At 41.3% G+C, this 13,454-nt stretch overlaps 1 protein-coding gene across 3 annotated transcripts; it reads left to right on the forward strand.

The window, feature by feature from the left end:
• Positions 1-160: 160 nt before the first annotated feature.
• On the forward strand, positions 161-13,022 carry accs (1-aminocyclopropane-1-carboxylate synthase homolog (Arabidopsis)(non-functional)). 3 transcript variants are annotated; one of them, XM_082539337.1, is made up of 19 exons: positions 167-1,347; positions 1,466-2,220; positions 2,294-2,353; positions 2,485-2,555; positions 2,703-2,772; positions 3,441-3,507; positions 4,108-4,205; positions 4,324-4,401; positions 4,613-4,713; positions 5,211-5,300; positions 5,408-5,453; positions 5,564-5,705; positions 6,074-6,216; positions 6,327-6,480; positions 7,589-9,026; positions 9,136-9,194; positions 9,338-9,540; positions 11,148-11,339; positions 11,679-13,022. In XM_082539337.1, exons 1-15 carry the CDS (start codon positions 708-710, stop codon positions 7,981-7,983), a joined length of 2,910 nt encoding a protein of 969 aa, XP_082395463.1. In that variant the 5' UTR covers positions 167-707; the 3' UTR covers positions 7,984-9,026; positions 9,136-9,194; positions 9,338-9,540; positions 11,148-11,339; positions 11,679-13,022. The 3 variants fall into 3 exon arrangements, with proteins under 3 accessions (XP_082395465.1, XP_082395463.1, XP_082395464.1); XM_082539338.1 differs by having other exon boundaries at positions 167-541; positions 686-1,347; positions 7,589-9,194; XM_082539339.1 differs by lacking the exons at positions 9,136-9,194; positions 9,338-9,540; positions 11,148-11,339; positions 11,679-13,022 and having other exon boundaries at positions 161-1,347; positions 6,327-6,552; positions 7,589-7,671.
• The last annotated feature ends 432 nt before the right edge of the window (positions 13,023-13,454 follow it).

Raw genomic sequence — 13,454 nt, forward strand, 5'->3', positions numbered from 1 at the left:
TAGTTTATCCTCACAGGAGGAATTCCGGGACATGACTGTATACAAAACACGCATCCATGCTTTAAGGCTGGCTTGATTTGTACACCTGTGTGTGACTGCCATCTCCTGGATATGAACTGAACTTACAAAAAAACCGAACAAAACAGCACTGGAACCAGTAGAGGGGGCTATAACACAAAGCTCCCCGTTTGAGTCTGACTCGCATGGTTACGTCTACCCCGTTACAGCCTGGTATAAGTGAAAACCAGCCCGCTTTCAGCAGCTCCAGCGTTATAACACGGACCAAAGTTATCCCGGAATAAGGACAGCACGCATGTGCCGTCAACCCGGATGTAGATATCTTAGTGCGCGTCTATTCCCCGTTTCTCCAAGTTATTACAACATTTGCTGTGAGAAATATTTACAGATCTTAACCCCAGCTGGACAAACCTTTGCCAAACCGGGTTAACCATCCGTGACATGTATCGGGCTACGTGGATGTCACATGAGAGTGACAGCTCCACAGTGGTCTCATTTCGGAGCGCTGCATTTTTGATTTAAGGTGAGAGAAACTACAGTGAGTTGGTATAACCTACACTTTTACTGCATGAGTAATGCATTTAAAATCCAGCGTGTGTCGGCGTGCCTGAAGTTGGCCTGACAGAGGCCGCCTGCTCGTTTTCGTTATCATCATCCCGTGTTGCAGAAATCCTCCTCTAACTTAGACGATGGACTTCCGCGGTAGGAGGCATGAGCGAGGCAGCAACTGGACTGACCCGGAGATTGTGGAGCTGCTCCAGCTGTGGTCCGACGAGTCGGTGCAGATTGAACTGGAGAGTTCACTGCGCAACCAGCGCGTGTTTGACCGTATCGCCCACATTTTGCGTGAAAAGGGCATCTACCGCACAGGAGACCAGTGCAGGGAGAAGATTAAAAAGATGAAGCTGGAGTACCGCCGCATCAAGGACAACCACAAAATGAGGTCTTGGAAGTTTTATGATGTGATGGACAGAGTGCTGGCGAATCGGCCGGCTATTACTTACTCCTCCCTAGGCGGAGCTGTCATAGCTCAACAGGTTTTCCAGACCTCTGGGGCACCTGAGGCATACCTGCAAGGAGTGCCAGCGGGCTCTTTTGGTCCTGCTTCCTCCGGTGGGTTTCTCTTTGGCCAGCCCCCAAAAGCTGGAGATCCGCTGGATATCAAATGTGAAGATGTGGAGGAGAGCATGCTGAACTCCGGAGAGGCACCGCCTGAGATGTACTATGGTTCTGGAGATGATCAGGAAACTGATGGGCAGTCTCTACTGGAGCCAGAAGACACCCTGAGCCGAGCCGAGAGCACACTTAATACAAGAATTTCACCTTCAGGTTGTCAGCCGATAACTATCATTATTATTATTATTATTATTATTATTAGTTAGAATCAGCATATGTTTATAAAATTGATAGCAGGCTAAAATCTTATTTCTCTTCTTTACATTCTCAGGTTTTAGTGACCTGAACATGACTGGCTCTGCTACAGCCACCACCTTGGCTGCTGGTGGTCCCGTGTCACACGACACATCCGATGAGCCCAGAAAGGAGGGTTCTCGTCAACAGACCTCAGTGAGACAGAGGAAGCGGCGCCGGGGTGGTAAAACATCATGGTGCCATGGGGGCGGTAGATGCGGTGGTCAGGAGAGACTGGATAAAGCCCTAGCCAGCTTCCTGAACTGGCAGCAGTCTGCAGAGGAACGTCTCCTCTCACTGGAGGAGGCGCGGCTGGAGAGAGAGCTACAGGCGGAGGAGCGCAGGGAGCAGCGGGAGGAGAGGAGGGCAGAACAAGAGCGTCAGCATGAGCTCCGCCTGTTCAGCATGCTCACGGGGGTGTTGCTCGCTGTCAGAGAGGGTACGCAAACCACAACACAAAGCGACCCCGCCACCTCACCCTTAGCTCGTTTTTCAGCTTCGCTGATAACAACGCCTGCCCCCTCTGCTCCTTCATCTTCATCCCAGCCACCTCCAGAGGCTCCCACGACAGAGTCTGTTTTTAATCAGGAGACAAAAAAGTCACAGCTCAGATCTGTCAAGGCCTGCAAAATGTCTCAGAATGCTTTGGAAACACTGAGGGGTGAGGAAGGTCCCGGCAATAGCATCTACCTGTCTGAGCGTGGTAATAGCATCCGACTCCATGAAGGTATCCTCCAGGAGGGCTACATCCAATATGGAATGGACCGGCACCATGATACAGACAACCCTGATGTAAGGGAGCACAATGTTGTAAACACCAGTCACAGATGCTTAAGCATTTATTAAAAGCTCCTTCTTTTTCCAGGGTATTATCAACATGGGGACCAGTGAGAACAAACTTTGTTATGATCTTCTTCATAAACGGGTAAGATAAATATTAGATTCAATGCAGTCTATAATGATATGTGTATAGCCATTTACTTGTTATTACTTATTATTATGAATTATTCTGCCTGCTCTTTGACAAAAAAAATCCCATTTCCTTTTCTGCTACAGCTGACCAAGCCTGACATGCTGCACATCAACCCATCCTTGTTGCAGTATTCAGACTGGAGGGGGCACGCTTTGTAAGACACTTAAATGCACATTTATTTTTAATCTTTTCTTAATGAGGATCACATTTGTTATGTGACTCATGGTGAAGTTACATTTTTAACAACAACCTTTCACTGTGCACATTAACCCCATGACCTTTCCGTCTCGCTCTTTCTCAGCCTCAGGGTGGCAGTTGCAAAATTCCTGACTCGCTACTGTTGTTCTCCAAACCCATTAAAAGCTGACAACGTGGGTATTGCTTTTATTATTGAAATAGTATGCACTGTAAGTAATATATGAAATGTGTTTAAGACGGCAGCCACAGCCAGTTGAATATGTAAAAACCTTAGTGCGTTAAGGGAATCATATTAATAACAAAGGTAAAACTGGAACACCTTTTTATTAATCACTCACCTTGCAGTAAGCACAATCCTGAGGACTTTATACTCTTTCCTGCACAATGCCACGGAGCTATATTGCACAACTCCTATATAATGACTCCATAAATGTTATTGACCCTTAAGATAATAATATTTGACACACAGTATACAGGATAAAGGGTAGAAGATGTAATAAATCCCCAGGTTGTGTAAATAAAGTCCTCATCTTGTGACTCATAGCGATGTCCAGCAAATAACATAATTACTGACAAATAAGCCTTTATTCCACTTTTATACTAATGCTCTGGATTATAGCCTCTCATTTTTATCAAAAATGAAGGATATTGAGCTGAATGCTTTATTTCACTAATGATGTCAAACACTACAATTGAACTGACAGCAGTTCTGGGTTCACCAACTTAATTTGCACAGGAATGAATAGCAGGTTTAGTAGGTGGATTAATTTAAAGCACATTTATCAGGACTCGTGCCATAATTGGGTCTTTCATAACACAGTGGATGCCTGTGTTTGTCCAGGTTGTGGTGATGAATGGCTGTGGTTCCCTCTTCTCATGTATTGCTGCAGTAATTTGTGATCCTAAAGGTAGGTTCAGATATGCTTTGACGTACAATTCATTTAATGCATCCATATCTGTACCGTATGAATAAAAATGAGTGCGCGGTAGAGAGGAAGTCGAGTCCGCGTTCCTCTTTTGCTTGTTTAACAGATAATTGGAAGGATTACGCAGACTTATTTTAAAGAAAACACCCAGCCACATAAATTGCGCATTCTGTTTACCTCTGCTGGCGAAGCTTCATTTTAAGCAGCGCAGTAAATTGTTTTGCTCAGTCACAACGTTAAAAAAAAAACATGAGCCTCAGAGTCAGCTGGTATTTACCTATTTACTGCCTACCTGAATCACTAAGGCAGAGTGAGTCAGTCATTAGTGGGATGTTTTTGAAATCAGCAGATGCTTTTCGTTGGTGATTTTGGTTCCATGTTAGCAAAGGCAATGACCAGTAACAACTCAAAATAGTACCAGATATGGCTCAGTTAGCATTTGCTGTGCAGTATATACACCCATGAAAATACAATATGATACAGATTATATGTGCACATTTAGTTATTTGTATACTAAAATGAAAAGTGAGATAATAAAAAAGTGCATATTTTAACCTGTTTTGTGTGTTTTGCATCCCGTAGATGCCATCCTTATTCCGACTCCTTTCTACGGCGTCATCACTGAAGATCTTCATCTGTATAGCGATGTAAAACTCTTCCATGTTCCCCTTGATTGTGAGGTAGGAAGGCACAACCCGAGTTACTTGTAGCATTTTGCATTTGAAATGGATGTTTTTGTGCACACTGGAATGTAATGGCCCCTATTCAGCTGGGCTGCTTTTTCTTTTGTTTTTAAAGGCTGATGGCAAAGATAACCGACCCTTCCGCCTCACTGTACGGAAACTAGAAGAAGGTCTGCAAAGAGCTAAGGAAGAGGTAACGTGTGAAGGCATGCTGGTTTGAAACAGTAACATTTAAATGTTAAAAGAAAGACAAAATTACTCGAGCAAAATTCTCAACGTAGATAAACACCTTGGATGCTTTGTTCTTCTCAGAGACTTTTTTTTTTCAGTTTATCTGTAAAGACTGTGAAGGTACAGTGTAGCAGTTCCTGTTTACTTCCAGTTGAACCTGCCATTTCTTTAAGGGGTTGACAATTCGCGGCGTTATCCTGATGAACCCCCACAACCCTCTGGCTGAAATCTACAGCCTGAAGGAAATGATTACCTTCCTGGAGTTTGCCAAAAGGTATGTTTGCCTCACTATTATCTCACACTGCGGCCTAACGCTGTAATCCTCTTGCTCTACATTCCTGTGGTTCCTTTAAGCGCTTTGCCAAGTCACTGCATATAGTTCCTACTGTGATCTGTTTTATTTTATGACGGAGAGCTCTGTCCCGTGTGTGGAATATCAAACGTTCTTGACGGAGTTTTACGACCTCTCTTAATCACCAGCATATTGTCAAGTGCAGCCATGTGCCAAAGAGACTCCTGCAACATCTATTGTTTTCTAAATGATCTTGCCAGAGTAATTCCCTGCACAGACCCTTCCAGGCACTGAGCTGTTGTAACCATAAACCACAGTGCTTTTACAGTGACACTGGGCGTTGAAGGAACCGTTTTACATTGATGTTGCATTTTCCTTGTCTTAAATATCCATTAAGAATATAAAACCAGGCCTTATTATTGCTGCACTGAAAATATGTATATATTTATGTTATCTTCCTGTCTCCTTCCCTGCTTTAGAAATGCTCTCCATGCCATTGTAGATGAAGTGTACATGCTGACAGTGTTTGATGAATCTGTCACCTTTCAGAGTGTCCTCAGTGCAGACAGGTACTGCGTGAACCTAACCTCCGCATGATTAGTCTGTTAGACCTTGAATCATCATAACTGCTGCTGAAGACATCCACTTATCTCATAATGATGTGCCCTTATTTCAGTTTGCCCGATCCACAGAGGACGCATATAATGTGGGGAATGAGCAAGGTATGTGCTGTACAGAGGCCTGGAAGTGGAAAACTGTGAGACTTTCAATAACCGTATACATTGCTTTCACAGTTCATTATTTTTCATTGACTTTGTCATGTCCTTTCTAGGACTTTGCAATGGCAGGAATCAGAATAGGCACTTTATATACGGAGAACAGAGACCTCGTGGAGGCTTTGGCCAAATTGGGCTCTTTTCATGGTGTCTCTGGGACTACCCAGCACCAGGTTGCACAACTGCTTCAGGATAAAGGTAAGATCTGAGCTTTTTGTGTTCTTTTGCAGTCACACTGCTGTTGTAACATCAAATTTATCAGAAAAACCACTTGGAAAATAATCCTAACATGAGCACAATTTGGACAAAATTATCCAGCACGCTTTACACAAAACAAGCATTTTGTGTATAACGGAATTTATATTCATAAATGCAAATTACTTTTGATGCAAGCATTTTAACAATTCCACTGTTCTACCTTGTGCGTTCCATGCTTTCAAGAAACACGAGCCTCCCTTTTTTGCTTTCTCTGATATGACAAGCACAGCATGGGGCCTCTGCTGCAGAAAGACTTGTAACATTTAATTTACACTTGCCGACTGTCACTTGGCATTCTCGTGTTGTAGAGTGGATCAATGAGGAATTTTTGCCTGAGAACAGACGCAGGCTGAAAGCTGCGTGCAGCTACTTGACTGGAGAGCTGCTCAGTATGGGCATCCCGTTTCTAGACAGGCCCGCGACACTGTATGTCTGGGCTGACCTTAGAAAGGTAACAAGACCGAAGTCGAATTGAAATGGCTTGCATATGAACGCAACATTCTTCTCATTCTTTTGAGATATATATTCTTTAGGTTTGATTTGTCACTTCTGTTTTGGTAGTATCTCCAAGAGTCATCATTTGAGGAGGAGCTGTCTCTTTGGAAATGTTTCCTCAGGCACAAGCTGCTGCTCAGTTGTGGCCAAGCGTTCTGCTGTTCAGTGCCCGGGTGGTTCCGCATCGTCTTTGCAGACCAACAGCACCACCTTCAGCTTGGTCAGTACCAACAACACTCGTAGTCTCTCTTGGCCAGGCTGTTTATGCCCTCTCAGCCGTTAAAAAAAAAAGGTAAATGGCCTGTATTTGTATAGCGCTTTACTTGGTCCTAAGGACCCCAAAGCGCTTTACACTATACACAATCATCCACCCATTCACACACACATTCACACACAGCCGTTCACCTACTCTCTGTTTTAGGAAGAGCAGTGAGCCATTAACATTGGACCAGATTTGTTGGTCCAAAGAAGCAGTGAAAAACAAAACTATTGTACACCTATGTTGTTCACAGTGCAAATGGATAATGACACAAGAATACTAGAAAAGCAACCCAAGAGTCTTTCAAAGAAAAGAAGAAATGAGATTGAAAGAAATGGGATGTTCTTCAATGGCCAAGTCAGTGATCTAAAATCAGTTCCTTAATATAAAGCTGAAAGCAAAACAGCTGCAAACAAGCAGCTCTTTTCAGTGGACTCTGGTTCTAAGGTATGATTAGCTGTTATTGCATTGAGGGAGGGAGAGTAAAGGTCATATCCTTTAAATTTTACCACAAATTTCCTGCCCAAGTCCTTTGCTATCCTTGGTCTATTATGAAAAACTGAAAAAGAATAGTTAAACACATGAAAATTGCTCCTCATTCTTGCTCAACATTTATAAAAATGAGGATAAAAATCTTAATTCATTCATTTTCCTCATAGCTATTTTTGAGATAGTGTATGCAGAAAGTTCTTGGCTTGATGTTAACCTCTCCGATTCCAAAAGAAGAAGACTGAGTAGTCTGTAATGACCTAATCGGTTGATTTAAAAAAAAACAAAAAAACATCCTTTAGTTTAGCATTCTAGTACAGCGATATCTTTCAAATTATAATAGTAAAGGCTTTAATTGTTAATATTTAATTGTTTCTGTATTTTTAAATCTACCATAGTTATACTTTGTTTATATGCTATTATTTTAAAGTTTACAGCTTTCTGGATTAAATATGTAGAATGCTTTGTCACCCTGTGCTTATACTAGACAGTGATTAGCACATATTTGTGATATAATTTATTCATTCAAAGGTTTATGTTGTACTGACTTATTTTGTCACTTTGTTTTGTGGTTTTTCAGGCCTTAAGCGAATTAGAGAGGCTTTAAAAGAAACTGAAGCAAAAATGCGAGTCCCGGACAGCAAACAAACCAGTGAGGAGAGCCAAAAGCCAGTAAAAAAGGACAATGCAGGTTCAGACAATGCTGCTACTGTCAATCCAAAAACCTTACCCGAGAACAATTCATCAGATCAGCTGAAGGAGAGGGATAGCCCTGTTCCTGACACAGGCTCGCTGGCCACTGAAGACTGCCAAGCCTCTAAGCCCACAGAGAGTCTTGACACGCTGATCGGTACTCTCAGGCATCAGATCCGTTCCTCTGATTGGCTGGAGAAAAGCACTCCAGAGCTGTCTGCTGGGGAGGACCCAGAAATTTTTGATGTGTTCAAGGTCCTGCTGCAAAGAGCCAGAAAGTAAGCTTAGGATTATACAGGCACGAATGTAGCTGCCAAATTTCAAGAGGCAGTACTTAAGCATCCCTCTTGCTTCCTGTGTTTATGGTGAAAAGCTTGACACAAACACCTGACACAAGGTCAGCTCTGATGTCTGTTTTTGAGGAATGAAATAGCTGAGACCAGGTTAAAGAGAAGTAAAGAAAAAACCCGGCCTGGCATTAAGAACAGGACGGAGTACTTTTCTGTATGCGTCTTGAGGCCTTATTGTTAAGCTGAGAAGTGGATTTATTTGCTGATATTCTAAGTGGATGCCAAATAGAACAACCAAAAATCAGACGTGTCCTAACATCAAACACTACAAGTCTCTTTTCTTATGAATTGTAAATGTTTCTGATTTTCATCTTACGCGGTTTATTTTGTCAAAATGAATTGTACTTGCTGTAAAGTTAATAGTCCACAAATAAATACAGGACGTATTATTTATTTTCTTGACTGTTATTCATTTAGAGTTAGTAGCCTTTAGCTGGAGATGTGTTATTTTGTGTGCTCTTTGTTTGTTTCAGTGTGACATTATCTTTTGTTCTTTGGCATGGGTGGGCTGTGGGCTCTGTTCCGCTGCTGCAAAGGAAAGTGAAGGTGGTGAGAGTAGAGTGACGAACAGGGGGAGATATCTGATGCTGAAGACGCTATTGGCTGACAACACTTTGTAGCCCACTGTCTGTGACAGCGAGTGGGATTTCCTTAACCGTTTCGTGATGCGTAATGACCCGACGACACCCCCCACACACTTTCTACATGACAAGGGTCTGATTTGTTTATTGCAGTCGAACATAATCGCTGAACTGTTAAGGGACTTGTAGATCGAGCTTTTCGAACCTATTCAACTCTGTTTGCTTTTAGACACATAAACTTCTGCTTCCTCAAATATTGAATGGCTGTTGCTGGAGCTTTCACTTTCTCTATACAGCGATTCGGCAAGTCACAGTGGAGAATTCAAGGGGAAATTTCAGCCCTGATGGGTGGGAGTTTCCACTGCGACGGTGGAGGGTTTGATCTGTTGTGGTTGTAAGCATATTATCTCATATGTCAAATGAGTGCTGGAAGTGTTTGTACAGTAGTTTTGGCACAGCACTACTTTTACACTTTCTTCTACTTTTCGGCAAACTCAAATCAGAGTTTAACCTCACAGCTTGGTTCCTGACAGCTTTTTTCCCTTCAACAACAACAACAAAGGTAAGCCAGGGCTTTTATATTTGTAAAGCTCATTTAAATAATCTAAATGCCAAGGTTACTTTTAAGACAGATTATCCCTCTGTCGCTGAACTTCAGCACATCCTAATTACACTCTTGTTTATCCTCGCCCCTGTCTCTTTTAGCGGTGTCAAAATGAAGTTTCTTGAGCTGGATGACTCGATCGGTCGCTTCAGGTTTTCACAGTCCTGTTTGGGATTAGTGGGGTGTCTGTGTGTGTGCTATGCAGTCTGGACACCTTACTGGGTGAAGGACAGGGGACTGTGGACGGAGTGGAACGCCACTGAAAGCGACCAGACGAATCCTAAAGATGATATTGGCATCAACGGTGAGCCAAACGCTTCTCTGACACCACTCTGCAGTCAACAAATCTCGTATCTGTCTTAAGCTTTCACTCTGTGTTAGGTTAAAGGTTTGACTGACTAAAATGTGTTAGGAAAGGCAGCACATTTAATGAGACTTAAGCACATCTTTGCTGTGCTGTTTTGATAAGACTGCTTCTGCTTGCTTCAGCCTTAGGAGAATTTATTTTTCTCAAGAGAGGATCAATATCAAAAGGGAGATTTGACAAAACGCTGAGTTACAGAAGAGATTCTCTGCAGCAGTAAACAAGTTTGAGCTTGCTTCTGTCCGGGTGAATTGCATTCTTTGTTAAGGCTCAGTTCTGTACTGAATGTGCTTGCGAAATCTTTAGTGAGCTAAAACCCGGTCTTTATCATTCAAATCTCATTTCGTGTCATAAACTGACATAAACTGAGTTTATGCTCTTAACAATTAATCTAATATTGTATAAGTCCTCTGCTCTCATACACAAAGAAGGAAAGCAAATGAGAAGGGACTCAAGATAGTTGTTGTCTTTTTGCTTGACAATATATAAAAAAATAACAGTAATAATGGTGATTAGAAATGATTAATGATACAACGAAAAAATATCAGTTATGACAACAACAAAAAGTCTTTTCCTCATGCTGAAAAGAAACTCTAATGAATGAGTGATCAATATTAAGATTATTAAGAAGTACCACAAAATTATTAATTTACTAAAAAGATAAAAATATAGTAAATAGCTGTTAACTGCAATAGTTCAAAGTTGACTTAAAGAGATATATTATGCTGTGTCTGTTCTAAAATTAAAAAGAACGATACTAAATATTGAGTTTCAGGTAAGGAGATAAACATATAAAGGTTATCCCTGAACACTTGGTTTCCTGCAGTTTTCATCAGTGACATTAGCTAATGACATCATTTATACATCTGCTCCTGGCCGAAACCTTGTTTCTTCTCAGGAAATATTTATACACATTCTCGTCAAGCATCAAATCATCTGCCGGAGTAGCAGAATAATAGTCATTTGATGTACTTCATTTAAAAACCAACAGTGCTGGGAAATACAGTCATTTGGCAACAGCACAATATCATTTTTCTAGGTACTCTTTTAGCGCATCCCACATGTCTCCCCTGGGGGTATTTCTAGAAAAAAAAAAAGTATATAAGGCTTGTGACAAATTTGTGAAACTTGGCCAGACAGAAGAAAGTAGACATTTAAGAAACAGGGTTTTTTTTTTAAAAAAAAAAGCCCAGAGCTAATAGGTTATTACCTTTTTCCAGTGGACTCTTCAAGTGCTGCAAAACAGCTGGTATTAAATAAATAAGGACTTAATTGAATAGTGAAGTATGGACAGTTACTCTGGTGGAGTGCCAGAATAAAAGTGTAGAGGTGGAAAACAGCATAATCCTGTTTTCCAAACATTTAATCCTAAGTGCACTCACAGATCATTCTCTAGCAAAGGCATTCGAGGATAAAATAAGGGATATATTGTGGGAAATTTGACATTGTGTAGTGTTTATCATGCTCGTAGTGGAAATGAATGTGTAAAAATGAATATAAGTGTAGTTACCCATTCTAATTTTTGTCTGTTGTTTTTTGTCCTGCAGCTCTGGAAGCAGAGAGGGTCTTTGGAGTTCTCTCCTTCCTGATGGCCGTGAGCACGGCTGCTCTGTGTCTGGTGTTTGCCCTCTGCTGGACATCCCAGACGGTGCGCTCCTACTCAAACACTCGCGCTCTCCTCATTGTACAAAAGGCGCTCTACCCCACTACCCTGCTGCTGTTCACCATGGCCCCCACAGGTGTGTAACATATATTCATTTCCTATGACATCCACATATGTAAACACGGTGTTTCTTGGATTTCTGTTATTCTGTTTCTCCATTTCCAACTACCCTCCAAATGGCCTTTTGGTTTATGTCATTCATGTCAAGCTCTCACCTACAGAAGTTGTTTCATGTACTAGTCATTTATGTACCCCGCTGGGGAGCGCACAGAGACTTTATTTTCTTTGGAATTGCAGTTCATTATCATGCAAAGTCTTTCCTAAAGCTCCAGGCATGTAATAATTGTGCTTAATACCTTTTTTCTTTTAGCGGTAATCATACTAGAGTTGACTCATTTTCACCATCTGTCTACAGGTTTCTTCTTCCTCCTGAGCTGGTCTTTTTTCACATATCAGCACCGTGAAGAAATCCGTCAGGACTTCTCCAGTCTTGGCTCCTCCTATTGGCTGGGGGCTTTAGGTTGGACCCTGCTGCTCGTCGTGGAGCCGATCGTCTTTATCGTTGAACAGGCTGTCGTGCCAGACATTCTACCTGACTTGGAGAATGCTGTGGAGCCATGGCGGATTTCCTCTCCATCTGAGGCCGACGAACAATCTCTTAGTCAAAGTTCTCATCCTTTTAGCCCCAAAAGCAACAAGGGTGTGATGAAATATATGTCTGAATTTTGAATGGAGTTCAGAAACAATAAGGACATGAATATGAATATGACGCTAAAGGACTGTGCACTGAAAGAATCCTGAAGTCAGAAGAACTGAAGTTTCCTGCTGGGCTTACTGTGGAAGTCATTTTCTGGTTTGTTGACTGGTTCACTGGTTTGTTGATTGAAATGAAACCACAACACACTAAGGACTAATAACATACCAACTAGTGAAATACACAACTAATGATAGGTTTGTGCCTCAGCCAGGATCAGATCCAGGTATAAAGGGCTCTGAGTTCAATCTACGTAAACAAGACATTCAGTTAGTACATTTATCTAAATAGTGCTGCTGCGATATATCTTACCTGAAGTCATTGTTATGGCCATGTGACACTTCAAATAGTAATTGTCATGTAAAAGATGATAGGTACTGATTAATGTTGACAGATTTACACATTACAAGCATTTTTGGTCTGTTACATATGTTTTTCTTTTTTTGGAGATTTAACTTGGGTTTATTTATAAACAGATGAGTAGTTCTCAGATATATTCGTGAGCCCAAACTATAATTTCAACTACAGCATTGTTTTAATGCAGAGCTCCATGAGGGCCTGAAGATCATGGCCATTCAGTACTTGTTTTCAGCCGTGTCCCTTATGCACATTTCTTTTAATAGTAGATTGCACTGTAGTTAAGGAAATTCCCACTTGCAAATTCTTTGCAATTTTTACAGTAAGAAACATTGGTGCGCATCAACAGAATTCCAACTATTGTCAGCTAGCTGTCATTTGGCAGGACGTGGGGTACATCTTTGAGTGGTTGCCAGTCCGTTGTAGGACTAACAAGAAACAATGTTCTTGAACGGTCTGCCTGCACTACCTTTCACACTGGTGGACTCTTCTCCTTTAGACTTTTGAAACACTCTCTTTTCTTTTCTTTTTTTTATACCAAGTCTTTATTAATTGTGAATTTTGTTACTTTGTTGTTTTTTGTTGTTGTTGCCCATTTTGTATTTTTTTTAATGTTATCAAAAAACAATAAAACTTCTCGGTATAACACGTATCTTGTCTTTAAGTTATTTTCAGTAAATACAAGTTTTCATTTAGTTGCAAATGATTCGATTCTGTTTTATTTACACGTAGCAGCTTACATGTTTTTTTTAAAAGTTAAATAGCAGTTGTGTGTGTGTGTATACATTCCTGTGTATACCATAGAAAAGAGCAACAAAAAAGATCTAGGCACATATCCAAACTGTTTTTGTACTGTAACTGTTCAACAAAACTTCGTCTGCCTGTGGTAGACTCTAGCTTTTATCCTGACTAAGCAACCCTCAGCAACTCACAGTTTAAAAAGCGTTGTTCCTTTTAGAAAAGTATCTGGATGTTTTTAAGGGAAGCAGAAGCTTGTGTGGTTGAGCGCTATGGTTCTTTGTTTGGACAGTTGCCCACCAGCCCGTGGGTCTTGAATGTGTAGTGAAGCAGAGTTCTTCC

Source organism: Aulonocara stuartgranti, assembly GCF_965226115.1.
Source record: "Aulonocara stuartgranti genome assembly, chromosome: 7".
Taxonomy (NCBI): domain Eukaryota; kingdom Metazoa; phylum Chordata; class Actinopteri; order Cichliformes; family Cichlidae; genus Aulonocara; species Aulonocara stuartgranti.